Below are 26,343 nucleotides of genomic sequence, written 5' to 3'. Positions count from 1 at the left end.
CTAAATACATTCAAATAAAAATATAATGAATGGTAAGGATTTGGTAACCTTTCTAGTGCATACTTTGCATTAATTTCTGCAGTTGGGGAAAAGGATGCAATAGTTGTGCTTGCATGTGAGAATCATTCATTAAAAGCAGGAACTTAATGGATTTAATACGTATAAAGTGATAGTGAAGAAAATAATGTCCAAGACTTATAGGTGTGTATCACAGATGTTATGTAAGGAAATTTCCAATGCCAACTTTCTAAACATAAGTGAGATGTCCTTTTAAAGAGCAAACACGAGGAAATCTGCAGATGCTGGTAATTCGAACAACACACACAAAATGCTGCTGGAACACAGCAGGCCAGGCAGTGTTTTGTGTGTGTTGTTGTCTGAGATGTCCTTTTATAGTTTTCTAATTCAAATGTCGCTTGTTAGCAATATCATTTGTAAAGAAATAGTTACTGGACTTGAGAGTTTAAGAGGAGGACAAACAGCACTTGTGCTAGTATGAGCTGATCAAGTAATCTGTAAAGTAGAATGACTGCAGGTATTGGAAACCTGAGATAAAACTCAGAAAATGCTGGAGATACTCAACAGGGCAGGCAGAATCTATGGAAGGAGAAGTACTTAAAAGTTTCAGTGGTGGGACCATTTGTCAGAAATTTTGGTACAGGATCTCTGGACTGAAACATTAACTTTTTCTCTTTCCCTGGACGCTGTCTGACCGGTTGCATGTTTCCAGTGTTTTTGCTGTTTTTATTGCAATTTGATTAACCCTCCTTAAATAATAGGAGAGACCATTCACAGACTAGCTGAAAATGCCTTTTTGGTGTTGTTCATATGGCCATTCAGAAGGCATTTGCTGAAGTTCTAGACAAGTAATATTAGTGAAAATGAAAATAAAGTTGACCTTGTGATATTGGTCAATAACTTTTTTGGGAAATTGTAAACCTTGGGAGATCAAGAATAAGAAAACCATTTTTTGATTGCAAGGTGTGCAAGATGTTTTGAATACAAGGGGTGGTGTTCCCCAAGGAATTGTACTAGAACTCAATTTGTCCATCATGCATGTTAATGTATGAGCGGATAAATGAACAGTATTTGCAAAATTTATAAAATTTACTGGTGACAGTGTTTGAAGGCACATGAATTTACAACTGGGCACAACACAAATTTAATTGGCAAAAGTTTAGCAGATTAAATTAATTGTGGGGTGTGTGATATCATCCAATTTGTTCATTTGGACTTGAGAATGTCACATTAGATTGTTTTTGATAGTGAGAGCTGTGCAGAAACAAAGGGCACACACAAAATGCTGGTGGAACGCAGCAGGTCAGGTAGTATCCATAGGAAAAAGTACAGTTGACGTTTTGGGCCGAGACCCTTTGTCAGGTCTAACTGAAAGAAGAAATAGTAAGATCTCTTCTTTCAGTTAGTCCTGACGAAGGGTCTTGGACTGAAACGTCGACTGTACTTCTTCCTATAGATGATGCCTGGCCTTCTGTGTTCCACCAGCATTTTGTGTATGTTGCTTGTATTTCCAGCATCTGCAGATTTCCTTGTGTTTGCAGAAACAAAGGGGATGAGTTGACCATGTGTATAAATAAATTGCAAAATAAGAGTTTTTTTAAGGGGCTAAATTATGTTTTTTTTCCCCCAAGGGGTTGAATTGCAAAATGAGGAACTGATGCTTCTGCAGAATCCATTTAGGGCATTACATTCAGGTTTTGGTACCCGTTCACCAGCATGATTGGAAATGAACGATTCATTTATAAGGACAAGTTATATAATTTGAGATTTTTGTTAACTGAGGTTGAAAGATTGAGGAGTAAATTAACTGAAGTGCTGAAAGTAGTAATGGGCAAAAAAGAGTCTTCTATTCGAGAATTCTCATTAAGGTCCGTATGGGAGTCTGTTGTGTCTAAGTTACCATGCTTTCTACATTACAACAGTGATTACATGTTAAATGTATTAGTTAATTGTAAAGCACTTTAGGATTCCTGAGATTGTGAAAAGTGCTATATTAAAGTGGTTCTTTAGAACTGGAGCCAGGGCACTTGGGAGTGAAATCCGACAACCTGAGAGGCATTTGGAATTATTTTCCCACTCCCTATGGATGCATGATCCCAAGACAAGCCAACATTTCAAACATTTTTAATAAGGCTACTGAATAAATCGATATTTTGTTTTAGTGGCTATTAGTTTCTTGATGAGCAATCACATATACCTTGACAGAGGCACTGACAAAAACCATAAACCAAACAAACCGTCAAACTGGAAGGAACAAGACTGACACAAACAATACCAAGAGTCACTTTTTGAATTACCAAAAGATAAATTCCAAGTGGCAGTGAGCTGAAATAGAATAAACCTAGCAGCCACACTAGTATCCTTGGCACACGGTTGCAAACTTTGGAGAACACGTCTTGATCAATTCTGCTTTGAGATGTAATGGATGTGGTGTCAAGACTGTGAACTCTGTGGTTATAAGATGTGATATGCCTTCTTGGAGAATTCCTTTGGACCTCCCTTATGTTAATCACTAAGCAGTTAGAAGAATTCAGGGTTGAATTGGATGAAGTCAAGCTCTTTGGTGTTAAAACTATCTCTTTGCAATCTGAATTCTGTGTTTTGTCTCTTGCAGTAAGTTTGCATATAATATTTGTGTCATTAGGAAGATTTTCAATATCAGCATCGTGGATCTCTGTCTCTTGGCGACAAAAAGGGCAGGTAATGCAGTGGCAACTATCGTTGGCATCTAAGATTTTGTGTAGACACCTTGCACATATTCTGTGTAAACAGTCGAGTATCTTCGGCTTTCGGTTATGGCCATTGTATTTTTGGTAACAGATTTTACATTCCAGTTCAGTACTTTCATCTTCTTCAGTGTAATTGCAGCTCATCTTTAATTCGGACACAATGGAAAAAAGAATAACACAAACTTGTAATTACATCTGTAGGCAAATACATTATTTAATGTTCATTGTTAGTCAACTTAAGTATTAAGAAATCCTGCACTATGCTAAGATGGAATTGATGACCTTGAGCTTCAACTGACCAAAGAAACTAATTTTCAATTTCTAAAGAAAAATCCCCATTAAAGTGCTATGTTGATGCTCAACTTAAATGGATGCTTGTACATGTTTTATAGATATTCATAGAAATGTTTGGAAGAATTTTTTGGGTCTCAGGATGATTGAAAGAAAAGAAGCTAAAGGACAGGTATTGCATCGCCTGTTGATTGTGTGGGAAAGTATTGTGAGGAGAAGAGTGGTTTTCGGAGGGTGGAAATTTGGGTTAGAGAGATGTGGAGGAACTGGTCTCTTTAGAATGTTGAGGAGAGGGGAAGATGTATCTGGTGATAGAGTTCCATTGCGACATTATGGAAGTTGAACTGTTTATCCTGGAGGCTGTGGGGTACTCTTGCTTTGTTCTAGCTGGGGCAGGAGGGCACAAAACTATGGAGAAAAAGAAGAGATGTGGTTGAGAACCCAGTGAGAGGTAATGCATAGTTAAAGAAGTAGAAAAGCATCTTTAGCACACTGAGTATCATGGCAGATAGGCTAAACTAAAAGCACATCTATTTTCCATAATTTCTACCATTTTCATCACTAGAGATTTCTTTAATTCCTTATTTTATTTTTGGCAATCTGAACTGCCAATTTTTAAAGTAATGGTTGCCTTGACAACTTTCATCTCCGTTCCATTTTCCTTGTTCTCTTCATACCAGCCCTCCTTCCCCTGCTACCTACAGTACATGAATGCTTGTAAGTTGTTCAAAGATGTTCATAGGAATGCCTAGAAGAACAGTTTGGGTGCTAGGGTGATAGAAATGCTCTGTCCAGAGATTACTGGAAGTGCTCAACAGATCAAACCGCATCAGTGGGGAGAGAAACAGAGTTAATATTTTTAGTCAAGGACCCTTCATCAGAACTGGCGAAGTCAAATGAGTTAACTTGTGAAGATGGTAAGGTGTAGAGAAAAGATAAAAATGAGAGCAGACCAAAGCTGTCAAGGAAACAATTGCTTGAAAACTGAAAGCTGGAACAAAATGATTAAAAAAAAACAATTTGACTCTATATCTGGCGTATAGATGGGGTTGTGGAGTGTGAGAAGCTTACCTAATTAGTCAGAAGATGAATTGTTATTCCTCAAATTTAGTTTGGACTTTGTTGGAGCAATGTAGGAAGTCAAAATGAGAGTGGGACTGAAAATTAAAGTGACAGATGGAGTTATGGAGTTCTTATTCTTATGGAGATATGGAGTTAGTGCAAGAGTTTTGCAAAGCAGTCCACTCTGTATGTTTTTTTCTACTGTTGAAAAACCAAATCATGAGCATTGGATGCCTGACACAAGTTGGAAAAAGTGCAAGTGATATGCTGCTCATTTGGAAGATCTGTTTTGTTGCCTTGGTAGTGGGAAGGGAAGAAGTAGAAGGACAAGGGGCATGGGAAAGTACACTGTTGAGGAGTGACTAGGAACAGTGACATAGTTTGCCTCCTGATTCACCAACCCATAGGACACAAATCAGGAATATGCTGGAATACATTCTGCTTGGATAAATGTATGCATTTCTAATAATGCTCAAACCAAATTGTGATTAGTAGCTGATCTGAGAGATTATTGAACCCCTAGCTTTTTACAGTTGCAAGTGACAGTTTGCATGAGCAGATGCTTCCAATGATCAAATGTTAGATTTGAGATTATGGCAAGTAGCACGGTCAAATTAAATTTGAGTGAGATATGTAAGTAAAATTTGTAGTCCATGGTCAACTCATATACAGATACACTACTGTCATTTTGATCTTTTGTACATTTCCACTTTGAGAACATCTACTGATTATTAGTTACAATATATGAATAAGTTAATGTAAAAGTGCATGTAATGCATAAAGTAAATTAATAAGTAAAGAGACTGTTTTGTGATACCCAGCACAAAAATTAGAAGTTAGGGATTTCAAAGTCCAAATGGACTTTCAGTCCCAGCTAGAAAAATGCTATACTCGTTTGCTTCCATTGCATACTGGGACTAGTTTTAGGAAAGTGAGCCTTGTAAACTAACGTACAGCCATTACCATAAAAATCCATGAACATTTAAAATAAATACTTAGGGCTCAAGAAGGGAAAATGCCATTTTCTGAACATTTAAAGAAGGAATTGGGTTGATAATCTCTCATGTTAAGACATACTGGATTTAGAAAAGAAAGGTCTCTATTTCACCATATGAATTTTGCTTTTGTGTTAACAAAATAAGAACTGTAGATTTCAGAGCAGAAAATGACTTAGCAGGTCAGTAGCATCTAAAGAAAATAATGTTTCGAGTTGAGACATCAGAACTGAGAGTAAACAGTAGAATGGTAGGAAAAAAAGAATGAAAGAGCTGGCACAATAACAGGCAGATGGAGTAAAGTAAGGGAGGGAAGGGTGGAGATGACAACAAGAGGCTGCGAGGCAACAAGGGCCTGCAAATTATGAAATCCGACAAGAAAGGAAGGTGAAGAGGAATCAAATAAGAGACATGGAGAGTAGACAGATCCATATGTGGGTTATGGGTAGCTGAAGTAGTTGGGGGAAATAAAACAGGGAAATGGGTTGCTGCAATGAGAGAAGGTGTTGAAAAAATGGGTGGGTGGGTGTGTGTGTGTGTGTGTAGATCAGAAGGAGAGGAAAAGGGACAGAGGTGAAGCAGGTTAGCTGACAATTCAGTGTTCATACTGTTGGGTAGTATTCTTCTAGTTTTACCTTGTTAGTGAAAGAGGTCAAGGTTGATGTGGGAATGAGGGAGGGAATTAAAATGGCTTACTGGGAGGTCCAGATGACTGGCAGACAGAGCACAGGTGCTCAGGAAAAGTTTCTCAGTCTGCACTCGGTCTTATCAATGTAGAGGATGCTACATAATGTGCACTAACGAACAGGTTGGAGGAGATGCATGTAAATTTCAGTTTCACCTAGAGTTTAGGTCCTTGGGTGATGGGGAGGGATGAGATGTAGGGATTCATGTTACATCTTTTACTGTTGCTGGGAAAACTGCTTGGCTATTTGAGGAATGATTGGATTTGCGAGTCACAGAAAGCGTAGTCCCTGAGTTTTGTGAATCAGTTCGTTGTTTTTCATTTAATTACTTATAATAATGCATTGTGATGCAAAAATTATGACATATCAATTTCTGCAATCCTGTCTGAAAGAAGCAATGTTAAGGGTAAAAAAAACATAAGCCAAAACAGGGTTTCATGTCATAAACTGTAATAAATAGCTTTAGTTTTGCAACTTAAATTGGTGAATAAATATTGTAATTGCAACATTAGAACTGTTAGCATTTTGAAAGTAATTTTTGGTGAGTAAACAAACTAAATAATAATTTTCTCTCAATTCCAAACACATTTTGAATGTTTTTAATAATTAAAATATTTTAACAATGTATCTTCCACGTGTTTTGACTTTTGATTACACTTTCATATCAATGTTGATATGAAAATCATATACATAATCAAATACTTATCAATGGGCTTTTAATTGTAAATATTATTTATAAATATTCTTTACCTTGCAGTAGTAACTTGAGTCTTTCAACCAAATCTATATGTTCTGAGTATTTGTAGTTTGTGGAATTTCCCAGCATGTAAACTATGTATCAACATGACTTGAAAGGAACAAGATGGATCTCTCATCAGATTTCTTTAGATTTTCGTGATCTTATTTTTAATTCTGCAGAAGAAATTAAAGATTGAATACTCAACAGCTTAGTTTCATCCAGCCTCGTCTTAATAGCAAATTTTTCTGTGCTGTCAAAACTACTCAAATGGACAACACCCAGATATCCAGCAGTTCTATTTTCACTTGGGGCAGGTGGAACTATCTATTCTACCTATGCCTGTCAAAGTTTTATAAACTTCAATCAGGTCTCTCCTCAGCCTCAGATGATCCAGAGAAAATGCTCCAAGTTTGTCCAGCTTCTCCTTTAAAGCTGATTAATAAAATTCCTCTTGTATGTTTAGTGAAGTAGGTAGAAAGGAAATATTTTCTGAAAACCCATGTTAAACAGTGTTCTTTGACTCCTTCTATCCCAACCCCTTGTGTTTAGTAATACTCCTTACTTCCTGCTATCTTACTGCAGCTATCCTCCTTCTTCAAATGTAGTCAATCTCCTCTGCCAAGAAGCAAATAACTTCTCAGCAGTCAAGCTGTAATTTCCATCTGTAAGGGACAGACCAGAAACTCCCTTGAAGGTGACTAGCTTCTGAAATTATATACACCTGTCTTAGAGGCTGCAAGATAACTTGAATGAGAGACATTTGCTATGGCTATACCAGAATCAACTTGCAAGAAGTGCTGCCGCCTAACTTGTATAGGCTGTTCAGTGTGTTGCTCCAGATTCCAATATCTGCTCTCTCATCTCTCTTAAGTTCTCCAGTATTACCTGCAGCAGTACTTAGCCAGATTAGAAGCACCACATCTCTTGTTTAGACCGAGAGAGCTAGCAACTGAATTCGGCTGTCAGATTTTCTCCACTACTTCATCATAGCTGGTTTATTTTTCCCACTCAACTTCATTCTCCTGCCTTCTCCCTGCAACCTTCGACACCTTACTTTGCAGAAACCTATCAACCTCTCTTTGAATATACTCAGTAACTTAGCCTTCACACAGAATTCCACAGATTTTCCAACCTCTGGATAATGAAGTGCCTCCTTTTCTCTTCTAAAGGGATGGCCTTTTGTTTTAACGTGTGCTGTTATAGACTTTCTCACTACTGGAAACATACTCTCCAATTCCACGATATCAAGGACTTTCAATATTTGGTAGCTTTGAATCTGATTACCCCCTCATCCTCCAGCAAGTAGAGGTCCAGAGCCATCAAATGCTACTCATGCGTTGACCCTTTCAACCTCAGGATTATTCTTGTACACCTCCTGTGGGCCCTCTCCATTGCTAGCATATCCTTCCTTAGATATGGAGCTCAAAATTGTTCACTGTACTCCAGATGTAGTTTGACCAACGCTTTATAGAGCTTCCTTGGTTTTATAATTTAGTCCTTAAAGTCATATCTGAATTGCTATATATAAGATATGGATGGAGTTAGCAAAGTTGTGAGTCTACACCTAGCAAAAGGGGTTGCACATAGCAAAGTCTACAGCATGAAAGACTATTTATTCCTACCAGGGGTAGTATTTTTTAAAAAAAGCTAGATTTTTCAGAAAGGTCATTAGAAAATAAGATCTGAGATTGGGAGACAATTATCTGATAAGCAATAAGCAATTGGATTTCAATTTCTCTGGACATCTTCCTTCCACAATTTCCAGCCTTATGATTTCTCATCCCTGCACTGCTGACTTCTATATTCTAACCCTAGATCTATTTCAGTAAGTTGACTGTTTCAACCTGCCCTTGCCCAATTGAAATTATTTATTCCCAATTTAACTCCATTCTTTCTTCACCATCTAATTCCTTACCACTTGCATCCATTACAATTCTGATGCACCCTAATAGTTCAATAGTTTCTAATTCTCTGGTTTCAATAAATTCATCTTTTTTATGGATATACAATCACTTTGTACCTCCATCCCACATTCGGAGGATCTGAGACCCATCACTTCTTTCTTCAGAAGAGGCCCAACCAGTCTTTTCTTACCACTGCACATGACCCTCCCACCCACCTCCCTGCCACCAGCACTCCAATTTGCCAAGCTGAACCTGATCTCAAACCTAACAACTTCTCCCTTAATTTCAGTCAGCTTGTCTCGATGAGTTGTCTAACTAAAGGAAGTAACAGCAGCCTGAGTTTTTTTGAAAGACTATATGGAACATTTTCTCTTTCACTCTTATTCAGGCCCCTCCCACTTCAGTGCGCAAGTGACTGCATCCTGAGCTTCAGAGTTTAAAGACAAGGGAAAATGGGTTATGTATCCTGATGAAGGGTTTCAGCCTGAAACACTGACTGTCTGTTCATTTCCATAGATGCTGCCTGACCTGCTGAGTTTCTCTAGCATTTTGTGTTTGCTGCTTTGAATTTCCAGCATCTGAAGAATTTCTTGTGTTTAGGGTTGTTGTGGATCAAATATCCCAGCCCAGGACATTCCTTAGAAGTGCTTTAGGACTTCAGCTGTTTTATCAATAACCTTTCTTCCATTGTAAGGTCAGAACTGAGAATTATGTTTAGTTACATTGGCAATTTCTCATAAAATGATGCAGGCCATATCTTACAATATTATGAAGCTTCAGCATATTTGCAAGATGTGCTCATTTCACCTGGGAAATATCAAGGTTATCTCTCCCCAAAGAGCTATTGATTTGCTGCTCTGGAGACTGGGAGATCAAAAATCAATTGCAATCAATATGTAAATAGTATTCATCTTGATTTGTCACCTTGTGGAATGGGCTACTGGATGACTGGCAAGTTCCACTCCATGATATTGATATTCAGAAGCATTTTTTCATTAATAACAACTGATTCTCAAAACACATGGGACTCGCATTTTCTTAAATTGAGGCTAATTGAAGTTTACTTTTTCTGTTCTCAAATATTAATCCAATCTTTTTAAAGAGCAAAGCTTTCAAGCTAATCATATGTGGAAGGCATGATCCAAAAATCTGACATTTGGAAAAGAAGGCCACTTTTATTTGTTATTAAAAGTAGATGGGTATGCTTCACTACAGTTACGTTCTCAATGATTTTCTCTGACTTATTTCTTATGCTGATGAGTATTTGTAGTTGATGCCAGCATATAAAACATGCAACTAATTCCACTGACCAGTAAAAAAAAAGTTTATGTTGTTTAGTACTGGATTTTTAAAAAATTTTAGATTTGTTTCTTATTTGGGAGATACTAATGTTCTTCACACATGGAAAATTATTGGAATTAGCCTCTGTTGGCCAACTCAATTAAGCATTTGCCTAAATTTAGGAGGGATAATTATATTTTGAATGTTTTAATGATCAGATCAAATAGAAGCAATCTTTTTTTTGTTACATGAGATTCATATGTTAACTGGAGCAGTGATTATCTTGTGCAGGCCCTGTGCATAGATTTAATTTGGGGCTGTCGCATATTACTTAACCATGAATAAAAACGCTGATGTATAGACAAAGTTCAGACCCCTACAGGATGCTCAGGATCTAAAATCCACCTGTTTTCAGTGCACCCAAAGTCAGCAGTGCAATTCCGAGCCTGATTCTAAAGTGGTATTTTACTGTTTCTTGGACTTACTATGTATCCCTGCAAGAAAATGAATCCCCGTATTGTATAAGGTTTAATATATATACTTCAATAGTAAATTTACTTTGAACTTCAATTGCACATTACATTTGACTCTGAGATGAATATGTATGTCTTTGCTTCAATTACTTTATTGTATATTTCACTTTTCCAACTTTAATTAGAGATTTATTGGGCAAAATAGACCCACTGGTTTATAAACAGTTGATAAGATTCTCAGCACAAAGCTGTAAGCACTTGATTAATGAAGTTTTTTCTATTTACAAATCATTGGAGTGGAAGAATTCATTCTGTCTCTGATTGCAAGTGACACCATCCTTTTAATTTCCATCTCCCCCAATTAATTTCTTTCACTTTTGTCGCTCTTAAAACTTATAAAAATTAAAGTAATGCAATATCTGAAGTTGGTTCTCAAGGCTGAAAAGCATAGGGTAGTGCTTGATTTATAAGCTGATTATATAAAGAGCACAAACTGTTATTTGTATTGAGCTTCATCAGGATGTTAATAGATAGGAACTACAAAGATCAGTACTGGGAATGCTGATATGTGTGTTGCATGGTAATGATTTAGAATTGGAGTTTTTATTATTGGAGGTGGCAAATTGGCTTGCAACAATCAAGCATGGACTATTTTCTTGCTGAAGGATCAGAATAGGCTGTTGGCTGAGAAATGTGATGAACCTTAGCACTGGCAACTGCTAAATGATGATGGGATAGATACATTTGTGGAATTGTTAATTTAGTAATGTTAATCAAATAGATGCAACATAGGAAAAGGATACTGATGTGTTTAATGTATTTTTGAAGCCATCTGTGTTGTGTTCTATTTTAGCATCAATAAGGTGAGGAGGATCAAACTTTGCAAATGTTGTCTGAGGCTACCTGAGACATTGTTCTATCTCTGTCTGATCTCCTGTATATATTGTAGATCTTTTAACAGGACGTTTATCATGGCATTAGGATAAGGGTGCAGCAAAGTATCAACTGTCTGATGCCAGCATATAAGCAACTCCTACTACAGGTGAATTTGCTTATATTGGAATAGAATATGTTGAGACAGTAATTGAAGATCCTAAAGGCAATCAACAAATATAATGAATCAACAAAATTAAAAATCTGATTATCATGGTACTAATAAGTCTTGGGGTCAAGTGCAGAAAAAAGAGGAAAACTTCAGGAAAAATTACCCTTGATTTATTGCAGCCAGAGTGCATTTATAGTTGTTTATAGTTTGTGATGATGCTTGATGGCTGGAGCTCTCTAGATGCAAATTGTTTAGGATTGGGCCCATATCCCTAAAAGTAGTGTTAATGAAAGATTCCAAATGGTTGCTGTGATCTGACACAGCTGTTGTAAGGATACGGTATGGGTAAGTATTGGATTTAAAAAAAAAGTATTAAACAATATCCTGAATTTCATATTTTCTATGCAGGAGAAATACCAATTCTATAATAGCCTAATTGCATCTTAATTATGAAATTCATATTTTCATTTTAAATCTAGGGTCCCAGTAGTTCTTTCAATCCTCATCGTGATTATTAATTTGCCTAAAAGACAAGCATTTCAGTACTTAGTTAAAAAGAAAAGAGTAAATAAAAAATAATTAGAAATAAGATTCTTAGGAACCAATGTAGAAAAATCATTACTAGCATTATTAAGACCTGAAATATTAATGTGTATATGTTCATTTTAAATAAAGGTATTTAAATCTGTAAATGTTAAAAAAAATAAACTTAAAGGAAAATTTTAGATTTAATTCCATGGTGAAAACTTTGCTTGTTGGTAACATATTCCCAAGTGAATATCTTATATAAAATAAAACTTGCATACAAATAGTAAAAAAAAATACCTTATTATGCCTTGCCTGTTCAGACTAGAAGAATGTTTTTCCTCGGGTAATCCACAACCCAGCAGTTTATTGCGATACCGATAAACATCTTTTGCACAGCAGAGTAACTACAATGACAGTGCCATTCAATTATTTCACAAAGGTATATAAAACACAAGCTGCCGTGAAACTAGGAGACATCAACAACCGTATGAAGGAACAGGAAGAGGATTTTGCCAGAAGGTCTGCTCAGTACCAACGGGAAATACGACATCTTCAGCAGCTAGTGAAGGACAAGCAGGAAAGCCTTGATGGACTGCTTGAACAGAAAAGGTAAAGCTGTCAGTGGTATAGCAAGCCAATTATAACATATCGATAAATGGGAAAATATGTGCCTCCAGATTCCTTCATTGCATTATTTCCATCTGTTGCTTTGTTGGATTGTTTAGCTAATGCACATAAAATTCGTTGTAAATGTGCAGGAACAAATGGCAGAAGTCAAAATTCTATTATTCTGAATGTAATGTTCTTTTATCTTGATGTCAGAAACCACTGCTGATCCTATTTAAAGATTTATTGCTGCTGGTTTCTTTTTCCTTCCTGTTGTTGCCAAATAAATTGATCGTTGGAAATCTGATTGTCACGTAGGAGTAAAAACATCCAGCAAACAAGCTCCAATTTTATACTTCTGGATAAAATGTTGAATTTTCCTTTCATTTCAAAATCTCTTGCTTCAGTTAAAATATTGGTTTTGTTTAAAGTTGTGAGATCTGCATTGTTGATTGAAGCAGTATGCAATGAAGATATTCAGTTAAATCTGCCTTGCTTGGTAGGGTGTGGAGGGCAGAGACAAATACCAAACGTCATTAATACAATTAATCTAGACAGTTGCTTGGATGCAGAAGGGAAATCTGAGACCAACAGCAGAAGTTGTCCTTGCGTAACAGAGGTTATGATTGTGAGAAGAATGCAATCTTATTTCAAGTGATACTTGTCAGCAGCGATTGCATCCTATTGCCAGCTGTGCAGTAAAATCCCATTGTGTTCACAGGGTGGGAGAGAGGGGATGACATAGATCTATTCACCATTTTTATTTACAGCTGATTATAGATTTTCTGAGATGATAGATTAAAATATTTCCAGAGCTGAATCCAAGATGCTAGGTTGCTGTAGTTACTGAACCATATAGTAGTTAAAGCAACAGCCACTGCCTTCAAAACAGTTTGCAAGGATTAAATGAATAGATAATATCACACACAATGAATATTAGTCATATTATTTTTTACATTCAGCACTCTGCTGGGAGAGATTGACTCTTTCAGTCTTCATTTAGGTCATATTAATCTGCATAAACATAACAACATGGATTTTTAAAAATTGATTGACATATAAATATTAAACAATAATGTATTTAGAAATGCACAGGGTGGAGTATGCCTCTAGGTGCTTGGAACAGTACACTGCATTATATTTTTGCTCTGTATTTAAGTAGTAAATATAGTTTGAATATAGAATTTTGAGCTGCTAAGTAGTAATGACAATAATTCCCTGAGTTTGAGAGACCAGATAAATAATAGAATTAAGCCTAGTGAGATGTTCTTTGGCTCATTGTATTTGCAACAACTCCTTTAAAATAAAGCTATCAAGTTAGTAGCAGAATCACCTTCTGCTTTCTCTTTTTTTTTTTCTTTTCTAAATATCTTATCTAATTCTGTATCAATAATCATTATTGAATCCACTTCCTCTGTCTTTTCAAGCTATACAGTCAAGGTCAACATGACTCATGATCCAAAGAATCAAAGTTCTTTTGGGAATTGCCCAAGTCACCTACAAGTGAAAACAGTTTCTCCTTATTTACTCTTTCAAAGTACATTAGGGAAATACACAACCTGACTTCAAAGTTCAAAGCAAATTTATTATCGAAGTCCATGTATATCACCATATACAATCCAGAGATTCATTTTCTTGCAGGCATACTCAATAAATCCAATAACCATAATAGAAGACCATGCCAACAGGCAAGCAGCTAGTGTACAAAAGTCAACAAACTGTGCAAATACAAAAAAAGAATAAATAAATAAACAATATTGAGAACATGAGATGAAGGATCCTTGAAAGTGAGTCCATAGGTTGTGGGAACAGTTCAGTGATGGAGCGAGTGAAGTTATCTCCTCTGGTTGAAACTGTTCCTTAACGTGGTGGTGTGAGTCCTGAGGTTCGTGTACCACCTTCCTGATAGAATCAGGGAGAAGAGAGCATGACCTGGATGGTGAGGGTGTCTGATGGTGGATACTGCTTTCCTGCTGTTGCGTTCCATGTTGATGTACTCTGTGGTGGGGAGGAACCCTTGATGGACTGGATGGGATCCACTACTTCTTGTAGGCTTTTTCCATTCAAGGATATTTGTGGCTCCATACCACGCAGTGATGCAGCACACATCTATAGAAGTTTGTCAAAGTTTCAGGTGTCATGGTGAAACTTTGCAAACGTCTAACAAAGTAGAGACTCTTCCATGCTTTCTTCATAATTGTACTTGCATGATAAACTCAGGATAAGTCCTCTGAAATGAGGAATTTAGAGTTGCTGACCTGCTCCACCTCTGATCTCCCAATGATGACTGGCTCATGGACCTCTGGTTATCTCCTGAAGTCAATAATCAGCTCCTTAGTCTTGCTGAGATTAAGAGGTTGTTGTTGTGGCACCACTCAGCCATATTTTCAATCTCCCTCCTGTTTGCTGATTTGTAACCACCTTTGGTTCAGCCTATGACACTGGTGTCATCAGCAAACCTAAATATGACATTGGACCTGTGCTTAGCCTCGCATCATAAGTGTAAAGTGAGTAGAGCAGGGGCTAAGCAGATAGCCTTATGGTGCCCTTGTGCTGATGGACAATAGACAGTAGGTGCAGGAGTAGGCCATTTGGCCCTTCTAGCCAGCACCGCCATTCACTGTGATCATGGCTGATCATACACAATCAGTATCCCATTCCTGCCCTTTTCCCATATCCCTTGACCCCGCTATCTGTAAGAGCTTTATCTAGCTCTCTCTTGAATGCATCCAGAGACTTGGCCTCCACTGCCTTCTGCAGCAGAGCGTTTCACATATCCACCACTCTCTGGGTGAAAAAGTTTTTCAACATCTCTGTTCTAAATGGCCTACCCCTTATTCTTAAACTGTGGCCTCTAGTTCTGGACTCACCTATCAGTGGGAACATGCTTCCTGCCTCCAGCATGTCCAATCCCTTAATAATCTTACATGTTTCAATCAGATCCCCTCTCATCCTTCTAAATTCCAGTGTATACAAGCCCAGTCACTCCAATCTTTCAACATATGACAGTCCCACCATTCCGGGAATTAACCTTGTGAACCTACGCTGCACTCCCTCAATAGCAAGAATGTCCTTCCTCAAATTTGGAGACGAAAACTTCACACAATACTCCAGGTGGGGTCTCACCAGGGCCCTGTACAGCTGTAGAAGGACCTCTTTACTCCTATACTCAATTCCTCTTGTTATAAAAGCCAGCATGCCATTAGCTTTCTTCACTGCCTGCTGTACCTGCATGCTTGCTTTCATTGACTGATGTACAAGAACACTTAGATCTCATTGTACTTCCCCTTTTCCTAACTTGACTCCATTTAGATAGTAATCTGCCTTCCTGTTCTTGCCACCAAAGTGGATAACCTCACATTTATCCACATTAAACTGCACCTGCCATACATTTGCCCACTCACCCAACCTGTCCAAGTCACCCTGCATTCTCATAACATCTTCCTGACATTTCACACTGCCACCCAGCTTTGTGTCATCAGCAAATTTGCTAATGTTACTTTTAACCCCTTCATCTAAATCATTAATGTATGTTGTAAACAGCTGCGGTCCCAGCACCAAACTTTGCGGTACCCGGCTGGTCACAGCCTGCCATTCTGAAAGGGACCCATTAATCACTACTCTTTGTTTCCTGTCAGCCAGCCAATTTTCAATCCATGTCAGTACTCTGCCCCCAATACCATGTGCCCTAATTTTGCTCACTAATCTCCTATGTGGGACTTTATCAAAAGCTTTCTGGAAGTCCAGGTACACTACATCCACTGGCTCTCCCTTGTCCATTTTCATAGTTACATCCTCAAAAAGCTCCAGAAGATTAGTCAAGCATGATTTTCCCTTCATAAATCTATGCTGACTCGGACTGATCCTTCTACTGCTATCCAAAGGTGTTGTAATTTCCTCTTTTATAATTGACTCCAGCATCTTTCCCATCACTGACGTCAGGCTAACCTGTCTATAATTCCCTGTTTTCTCTCTCCCTCCTTTCTTGAAAAGTGGGACAACATTAGCCACCCTCCAATCAGCAGGAACTGTTCCTGAATCTATAGAACATTGGAAAATGATTACCAATGTGTCCACAATTTCTAGAGCCACCTCTTTAAGTACGCTGGGATGCAGACCATCAGGTCCTGGGGACTTATCAGCCTTCAAACTCAACAGTCTATCCAACACCGTTTCTTGCCTAATATAAATTTCTTTCAGTTCATCCTTTACCCTAGCTCCTTTGGCCACTATTACATCTGGGAGATTGTTTGTGTCTTCCCTAGTGAAGACAGATCCAAAGTACCTGTTCAGCTCATCTGCCATTTCCTTGTTCCCCATAATAAATTCACCCGTTTCTGTCTTCAGTGGCCCAATTTTGGTCTTAACTATTTTTTTGCTATTCACATACCTAAAGAAGTTTTTACTATCCTCCTTTATATTCTTGGCTAGTTTACCTTCGTACTTCATTTTTTCTTGGTGAATTGCCTTTTTTGTTATCTTCTGTTGCTCTTTAAAAACTCTGGTTTCCCACTCATCTTTGCTATGTTATGCTTCTTCTCTTTTATTTTTATACTGCCGTTTACTTCCCTCGTCAGCCACGGCCGCCCCTTACTCCCCTGAGGATCTTTCTTCCTCTTTGGAATGAACTGATCCTGCAACTTCTGCATTATTCCCAGAAATACCTGCCATTTTTGTTCCACTGTCTTCCCTGCTAGGGTATTGTTCCATTGAACTTTGGCCAGCTCCTTCCTCATAGCTCTATAGTTCCCTTTGTTCAACTGTAATACTGATACATCTGATTTTCCCTTCTCCTTCTCAAATTGTAGGTTAAAACATATCATATTATGGTTACTACCTCCTAATGGTTCCTTTACCTCGAGGTCCCTGATCAAATCTGGTTCATTGCACAACACTAAATCTAGAATTGCCTTCTCCCTGGTAGGCTCCAGTACAAGCTGTTCTAAGAATCCATCTCAGAGGCCACAAACTCCCTTTCTTGGGGTCCAGTACCATTCTGATTCTCCCAGTCTACCTGCATGTTGAAATCCCCCATGACAACTGTATCATTACCTTTGTGACATGCCAATTTTAACTCTTCATTCAACTTACACCCTACATCCAGACTGCTGTTTGGGGGCCTGTAGATAACTCCCATTAGGGTCTTTCTACCCTTAGAATTTCTCAGTTCTATCCATACTGACTCTATATCCCCAGGTTCAATGTCCCCCCCTCGCAAGGCACTGAATATCATTCCTCACCAACAGAGCCACCCCACCCCCTCTGCCAGTCAGTCTGTCCTTTCAATAAGATGTATATCCTTGAATATTCATTTCCCAGGCCCTGCCCGCTTGAAGCCATGTCTCAGTCATTCCCACAACATGGTACTTACCAATTTCCAACTGAGCCTCAAGCTGATCTACTTTATTCCTTATACTTCGAGATCATGGAGGAGATGGCATTTCCAATCCAAATTGGCTGGGGTCTCCAATTGAGGAATTCAAAGATCTAATTGCACTAGGAGGTATTGAGGCCAAAGTCTTGAAGCTCATTGTTACCCTTGCCTATCTTTGATCACCTGGTCTCTTCAAAACCAATAACCTCTTAGCCTATCTGTTCCTCAGAAACACATCTCATCTCTCTTGCCTTAACTTGAAGGGACATGATAGACAAAAGGCTTAGCCACTCATTACCAGGCCTAGCTGCACCACATAAAACACTGTGGGTTTTATATCCTTAATCTCTTTGTAGCTTCTTTTCCCAAATTTGTATATAACTTCAGGGTTCTTCTATTTCCCCACCCCCTCAGGTTACAAGCTCACCTTGTTCAATGATATCTATCTTGTTCACCCTTAACACAATTCCCGTATTCACTGATCATCCAGCTCCTAATGTCATTTGTTAGCTATTCTGTCTCAGGTATTGTAGCCCTCTCCATGAAACTTCATCCTTCTCCTCAGTTGGGGAAAAAAAGAGCCTTTGCCATTTTTATCCGTGTAAACAATTTCCATCTCCAGTATCGCTAACTTCTCCCGAGTTTTTAATGAAATAACGGACTGTCAAATTTGTACCGCTTTGCTCAGAAGTAGTTGTTTCTATTTCTCTTTTCAAGTTTCTGCCTCTGTTAGAGTTACAAGATAGTTTTGATTACAGTCACTAATTGAATGCATTAGGATTCTGGCAAAAAAATGATCTAACCTTCTTATGTGCAAACATGTGCTGGAGGTGTTACATACCCCGTAACTGGGTTTACAGACCAGCAGAAATAGAAGAATCCGTTGGAGTCTGGTGGTACCAATAACTAAAGGTGTTTATTAGTAAGCTACACAATACAGTATCAAAAATGCAAATATACAGATAAAACAGGTTAGTAATAATGAACATAGAAGTGTAGGAATAATAATCAACAATAATAAACAAGCTCTATCAATGTCTACGGGTAAACAAATTGTCATAAGAGAATATAGAGTTCAGTTCAGTTCATGTGTGTTGTAGTTGCAGTTGTTGTATTGTAAGTTGTTGGAGAGAGAGAGCGAGCGAGCAAGAGATTGAGCAGCTGCAGCCAGCAAACCTTCTGTTGTATTCTGATTCCGTTGTATCGTTGTGGTCATTCGGTTATGACCCCTCCGTCCTCGGCTAGACCGTTCTTCTGTGGTGGACTCATCACTCTGGCATGAGTGGACACACACACAAGTCCCCACCGGCCCTGCCCTCACACTGTGAGCTTTATTGACCGATCTCCTGATTCGGTCCTCGAAGCCCCCACCTTCCTGTGAGTGCACAACACTCGGTCAGTGTCCACTGGTGTGTCTGAGGGGTGTCTTCCCACACCTGTCTTTTATCCCCACCTGTCTTTTATCAGCCATCCATCAACTCAAAATGACCATGTCCATCAAATCAGACCACTCCTGCTGTCTCCTTAGGAATGTTAATGAGCAAAGTAACGTCCTTGCAGCAAAAGGTGAAGAATCCAGTGAAGAAGCCATAATACGTAAATCAACTGTGTGTGTCTCTCTCTTATCTGTAGCAGATATTCCTGCCTCTGTGCTTCATCTCTCTCTCTCTCTCATTAGCAGCATAGCAATAGTAATAGCTCATAGTTCTCGGGGGGGAGGAGAAATGGTTAACTCTGCACCCCATTTCCATCAGGTCTGTTCAGCACTCATAACAGAGGAAATCAACAGGTTGAGCAGCATTTGAGTCCTGATGCAGAGTCTTGACCTGGAACATTGACCTTTTAGGCGCCACTTCTTGTCTGCCTGAAATTATTTTCACTCATTGCTCTCCTGTATGCTTAGGTCTGCTTGTTCCTCTCTTGGTATCTCTAATGTTTCAAATTTTGTTCTAGCTATAATACCACATTCCATGGATATTTATGGTTCACTAGTGTGGTAGCAATTATTTTCTCTAAGTGTAGTCAAGATGGTGAATTTTAGTGGGTTCTTAATATTTTTATTGTGCAATACTGTCAAGTATTAGCCTACCAACAGCTGGCATTAGGATTTCACTTGTCAAGGTGATACAGAAAAAATTATTTGATAAACATTTTTTTCCAAACTTTAAAACAAAAGCACCTCAAGGATTGATTTCATTATTTAATTTTATTTTTAAAAAATCTCAGGAGCAATTCAAAATTTTATCTCTTTGGTGCTCAATGACTATTGTAGCATTTTAGATGCCACTAATTTATTCATAACTATATATCTTTCCCTTTTTAAATCTATAAAATTAAATATGGTAAAATAATTGCAGAAAACATCTGACAGAAAATGCCATCAAATTGCAGAATGTGTTGCCTTTGTTGGAATATGTGAATTATTTTCATAGCAACTGTCTTTGTCAGTGAATAATTTTTGTTCATGAGTTCCTTAGACTGGCTTTTCATTTTTTTAAAAATATGTTATTAAAATAATCTGATATTATGCAGCAGACAAGACATGCAATATTCTCTTTTTACATTCAAGCATGGAGGAGCATATTCCTACATAGACTTATTTATTTTCAAAGGTTATTTTATTTTTTTATTATTAATGCATTTATTTGCATTAATTTCCTATTTGTTTCTGAGTAAGCAACTAAACCTGTTGCATAAAAGCAGTCTGACATATTCATTACCCGAGGGATATGTAAATTCAGTGCTTAACGAATCAATAAATAACCTCATCTCAACCTCACAGATAAATGTTCAATAATGCTAAAAGATTTATTTTGTTCTTTCATTTAGGCAAGTAGAATCTGAGCTTGAGACAGTCTGGGAATCAACTATGAGAGAGAATCAGCGGATGAAAGATCTTTTATGTAGCACTTTACAAAGTACTAATCTCTGGGATACAGTCAACTTTGATCAACTTGATATAGAGGAAATCCCTTGCAGGTATTTAGGCAGACAGTCGGACTTAAGAGCATCCAGCTACTGTGATGTAATAGTCTCCTCTGCCAGAAGGGTAGGAGATAGAAGGTCACATGAGAACAACTTGCAGCCAAATAATAACAAAAAACTGTCTGCTCATTTGCCTGAAAGTGGAGATTGTACAGTCACTCAACAAAGAAAGCAAAAGCCCAGGGAAGAAAATATAAAGAGTCCAATGTTTGACTCTGATTCTGATCATCAACGAGTTACCTCTTCTGATGAAAGTGACAAAAATGAGCATGATTTCTATTCTTAATGTGATTATAATAAACACTCCCATAATTATCATTTCTTCTTATCAACTTTAATAGAAATGTTTTATGCATCATGAAATACTTTACTGATTCATATAAAGGTGTTTTTATACTTATCTTTTAAAGTTTATATTTAAACTATTTGCATTATAGCAATATCCATTATTCAATATGTATTAGCACCTCTAGGATTAATGATCCAAATATTCATATAATTTATTCAATGCCCACATCCCATCAGACATATGAATGAACTAAATTTACATTCTTTTAGTTGCAGAACCATATTAAAATATACAATCTAGATGTTAAGTAGTAATTGTTCAAATAGTATTTGTATATTGATTTAACATATTCATTTAAGTGACGTAATCGAGATTATATATGATATTGAGGGTTCTTTTGGGGAATAACAGTGGAACAGGAATTTATACCATTGGGCTTGTTAAATTATAAAGTAGAAGTATTTTACATTGTATGAAGCAATATTATTTTATGCAGGCCAGTGACATGAGTCTGTTGGAACTGTCAGTGAAATGCAGGATTTTTAACTGGTCTAATGCCTTTGAGTACAAATCCAAGAGGAAAATGTATATTTGTACATGCATGGGTTCATAATAAAAAGCATATGTTGATATTTGTTACTTTTGGATATATTATTAACAATTGACATTGAATTTGCTAAAATACTAATATTTTATTTAAATGGACCATCAAACTAACAGCATATTTGTAATGAAAACCCAAAAGAAAAGGAAAACTATCAAGCATTATTTTCTGGTAAAAATACTCCTCTAGTTTACAAAACAGTTTTGAATTCAATGCTCAGTGTTCTGATAAGTTTAATATATATTGTATTATTTCTATAACCCCATGCATTTACATCATTTCTAGGTATTTTTGTGACATGTGTTTCTATTTCCAGTTTTTTTAATCTTGTGCTTATTAATTTTGATTCATATGGAAATTGATTTCAAATGAATAATCATCTTGCGGCATCTTTAGGGTATGCCATTAAATGAAATACCTTTGTATAGCTGGAATAAACTAGAGATCTTGCAAATTCTGAAGTTACATCCTCGCCAACTTATTCAATTTCTGCATTTTTGGTTTTGAGTTCAGTTGTCTGAATTTTTTAGACAGTTTGACTTTCTTCAAATAATAATACTTTTTAGGGAGCTTGCTATCTGACCAAGTAAAAAAAAATGTAAATCAATAATCAAGAATTGAAAGATTATAAATTCTTTTTAAACCAGCTGTTGTTTGGATTGGGAAAAAATGTTAGAATTTAGGAGATCTCAAAAATTTAATGTGAGCCCTTTTCATATTGTAGGTAAAATCAAGGGTTGGTTTCCCTTGATGACTGATTTTTATTTCACTATGTTTCCAAAGCAGTAAAGCTTAAAGGCATAACGAGGTTCGAATATGGAGTCATAGAGTTGTTCAGCATTGAAGATGCCCTATATCTGTGCTAGCAATCATGCTTAATTATACCAGTCCTACTTGCTTGTATTAATTCTATATCCCTTCATGTTTGATATTCAATTATCTGTCAAGATGCCTCTTAAATGTTGTTATTGCTACTACATCCAGACACTAATTACATTTAGTTTGAAACATTTACCTTTAAACCTCTTCCCTCTCACCTTAAACCTGTGCTCTTTGGGCTTAGACTCCACTATCATGGGAAATGGTCATTGGTGTCATCTGCAAAAATTGTTAATTATGATCACCCACATTCTAATCCAAATCATTATATGTTACGATAAACATTAGAGAACCCAGCACCATCCCTGTGGCCTTACATCTGAATAACAAACTTACACTATCAGTAAGTTCATTTTCTGTCATATTCTAATTTGCCCAAAATATCATGTGTTTTAACCTTGCAGGCCAGCCTACCACAAAGGAGCAAGTCAAAAGCCTTGCTGAAGTCCAATTAAATTGGGGAAATTGTGCTACTTGGCATTGAGCAACACAGTGTATTTTGGTCACATTGGAATAAAAATTTTTAGGTGTATTTCTCATTTTGAAAGCTCATGGTAACCAAGTATTGCAGTTTCTTCAAAATGCATGGAGATAAAATGCCTATAGAAAGTATTCACCCTCCCTTGGAAGTTTTCATGCTTTATTATTTTACAACATTGAATGGTTGTAGATTTAATTTGACTTTTTCTGACATTGATCAACAGAAAATCTCTTTTGTGTTAAAATGAAAACTGATCTCTACAAAACGATCTAAATTAATTACAAATATAAAACACAAAATAATTTATTGCATAGGTATGCACTCCCCCCCCCCCCGCCCCAATATGGCACACCAAATCATCACTGGTGCAGTCAATTGGCTTTAGAAGTCACATAATTAGTTAACTAGAGATTACCATGTGTAGTCAAGGTGTTTTAATTGATTGTAGTAAAAATACACCCGTATCTGGAATGTCCAACTGCTGGTGAGTCAACATCCTGGCAAAACCTACACCATGAAAACAAAAGACCACTCCAAGCAACTCCACAAAAAGGTTATTGAAAAGCACAAGTCAGGAGATGGATACAAGAAAATTTACAAGTCACTGAATATCTCTTAGAGTACAGTTAAATCAATCATCAAGAAATGGAAAGAATATGGCACAGCTGTAAATCTGTCTAGAGCAGGCCATCCTCAAAAACTGAATGACCGTGCAAGTAGGGGACTAGTGAGGGAAGCCAACAAGAGACCTATGAAAACTCTGGAGGAGTTATAAGCTTCAGTGACTGAGGTGGAAAAGACTGCGCATACAACAACTGTTGTCTGGGTGCTTCACCCACTGTAGCTTTATGCAAGAGTTACAAAGAGGAAGTGACTGTTGGAAAAAAAATCACATGAAATCTTGGCTAGAGTTTGCCTGGAGGCACGTGGGAAACTCTGAAGTCAACTAGAAAAAGGTTCTCTGGTCTGATTAAACCAAAATTGAGTTTTTTGGCCATTACACTAAATGCTATGTCTGGAATATCGCACATCATCAAAAGCACCATCCCTTCCATGAAGCATGGTGGTGGATGCATCATACTGTGGGATGCTTCAATGCAGCAGGCCCAGGAAGGCTTGGGAAGGTGCAGGGAAAAATGAATGCAGCAAAATACAGGGAAATCTGAAGGAAAACCTGATGCAGTCTGCAAGAGAACTGCAACTTGGGAGGAGATTTGTTTTCCAGCATGACAATAACCTCAAGCAAAAAGCCAAAGCTAGACAGGAATTGTTTAAAAACAACAAAGTTAATATCCTGGAGGTCCTGGAAGTCAGGGTCCAGCCCTCAATCCAATTGAGAATTTGTGGTTGGACTTGAAAAGGGTTGTTCATTCACAATCCCGTACAGTCTGACAGAGCATGAGCAGTTTTGTAAAGGAAAGTGGGGAAAAATTGCAGTGTCCAGATGTGCAAAGCTGAAAGAGACTTATCCACACACACTCAAGGCTGCATTTTCTGCCAAAGATGTATCCACTAAATAGTGACCTGAAGGTGGTGAATACTTAGGGAACAATTATTTTGTTTTATATTTGTAATTAATTTAGATTACTTTGTACTTAGATCTGCTTTCACTTTGACACAAAAGAGTTTTTTTCTGTTGATCAGTGTCCAAAAAAGCCAAATTAAATCCACTGTGATTCAATGTTGTAAAACAATAAAACATGAAAACTTCCAAGGGGAGGGGTGGTGAATACTTTTTGTAGGCACTGTACATCATTTCCAGTGAACTCCCATTTGGACAAAAGCAACTGATTCCCATGTTTTAAGGTGTATGTAGTATCCCATAACGTCAAGGTTTGATCAATGTAATGATTTTTTTAAATCAAAGTTTCAATGATTCTAATTCTACGTGACTAGGAGAGTGGTGAAAAGTTTTGTTTGAAGAAATGGTAGGTAAGTTTGCTTTTCACTTCCCTTTTATTGTAGAGATTGATAAGTCCCTTAGAAGTACAGGTGCTTCTGAATTGATGGTTTCTAAACATCTCTGCTGTTGATTTTATTTGAACTTTTCTGGATGTGTTGTGGACTAAATGGTTTTATTAATTGCAATGATATGTAAAATCTGACAAGCCACTAATGGTATGATAATTGAACAAAATTGATCTTTGTAATCTATTTCAATGCTTTCATTCCTATTCTCTGTCCACTGTTTCTCCTGTATATTAGAAACATGTTTCAAAGTCCTTTGAGACTCTTTCAGTTCTTGCACCATGGCACATTCTCCACCCTTTTATCTTAACCTTATTTTCTCCTTCATTTCTCTGCAAAATGTCTTATGATATTTTCAATGTGAACAGTATTTAATGCAAATTGTTTTTACACATCTTTAATCTAGAAAACCTTTGAGAGACATACAGAAATTAGGGAAATATTTTGTATTGAGACAAAGTGATTCTTGCAAAGCTAGTGACTTCACAAACTTTGCAAGCACTAGATCCTTTTTCTCTTGTGACTCCAGTCCGAGATAAGGCACCACGGTTAGCATAGAAGTTAGCGCAAAGCTATTACAGCTCAGGGTGTACAGCCGCCGTTGTTCTGTAAGGAGCCTTTCGTACGTGCTCCCTGTGGAATGCGTGTGTGCACTCCGGGTCCTCTGGTTTCCTCCCACATTCCAAAGATGTACTGGGTAGGTCATTTGGTCATTGTAAATGGTCTTGTGATTAATTTGGGGTGTGGTGCTTGGGCAGAGTGGGTCAAACTATATTGGGATGCAGGGCAGGATAGTCTACTCATGGGACTGTTTACAACTGTCACAACCACGGATTCGGAGCCGCAGCAGATACAGCAATTGCGCTCATGAATGTACATGTGTCAGCTAATTATTTCATTGTGATAGTATTTAATTCCATTCATTCTATCATAGTATTTGTCGAGACTTGGACACAGCAATGTTTTGCTGCCTGCTTGCATTCCGCCTTGTCTGAGAAATTGGACATTTGGGTCAACTGACTCGGAAGACTGGCGGTATTCATTTTATTCTTAGTTGTTTTCAACCACAGTGTAGCCACAGTTCATCATTTGGGAATTTGGTAGAGTGGGTCGAAGATGATTCTTGCAAAACTAGTGAGCCCACAAGCCCTATTTGGCCTAGAGTTTATTGTTTTCCATTTATCACTATTCGCATTAAAGTCTGAAATATCGACTTCCTTCAGTGTCTCTCACTCCGCACTTGGAACCTGGTGACAACACTGACCAATACGCTCTTGATCAAGCTGTATCGCTAAATAAATGAAATCAGGTCAACCAGATAAAAACCTGAGGCAACCAACAGAGACAGTTATTGCAATAATGTACTTATGCCTATTGAAGTTATTTTTCTGACTTATCAAGGTCAG

General features: G+C 37.5%; 2 protein-coding genes across 2 annotated transcripts in view; one reads left to right on the top strand and one right to left on the bottom strand.

Annotated features, from left to right (window-relative positions):
- cep89 (centrosomal protein 89) overlaps window positions 1–22,057 on the top strand; it is a 119,892-nt gene extending 97,835 nt beyond the window's left edge. Inside the window, exons 18-19 of the mRNA XM_059992997.1 lie at window positions 12,191–12,360; window positions 20,561–22,057. Coding sequence (XP_059848980.1) covers window positions 12,191–12,360; window positions 20,561–21,002 — 612 coding nt within the window. The 3' untranslated portion in view covers window positions 21,003–22,057. The remainder of the gene's footprint in view (window positions 1–12,190; window positions 12,361–20,560) is intronic.
- zgc:165481 (uncharacterized protein LOC100073327 homolog) lies at window positions 1,464–12,186 on the bottom strand. Its single transcript, XM_059992998.1, has 3 exons — window positions 12,049–12,186; window positions 6,532–6,693; window positions 1,464–2,891 (listed from the first exon to the last, which is right to left on the bottom strand). Exon 3 carries the CDS (start codon window positions 2,889–2,891, stop codon window positions 2,187–2,189), a length of 705 nt encoding a protein of 234 aa, XP_059848981.1. The 5' UTR covers window positions 6,532–6,693; window positions 12,049–12,186; the 3' UTR covers window positions 1,464–2,186.
- Window positions 22,058–26,343: the final 4,286 nt, after the last annotated feature.

The sequence above is a fragment of the Hypanus sabinus genome, chromosome 17 (genome assembly GCF_030144855.1).
Source record: "Hypanus sabinus isolate sHypSab1 chromosome 17, sHypSab1.hap1, whole genome shotgun sequence".
Lineage (NCBI taxonomy): Eukaryota > Metazoa > Chordata > Chondrichthyes > Myliobatiformes > Dasyatidae > Hypanus > Hypanus sabinus.
This window is presented reverse-complemented; position numbering and strand designations above follow the sequence as displayed.

Coding starts and splice junctions, on each gene's coding strand:
- zgc:165481 (XM_059992998.1), bottom strand. CDS start 2,891: ATGAGCTGCAATTACACTGAAGAAGATGAAAGTACTGAACTGGAATGT.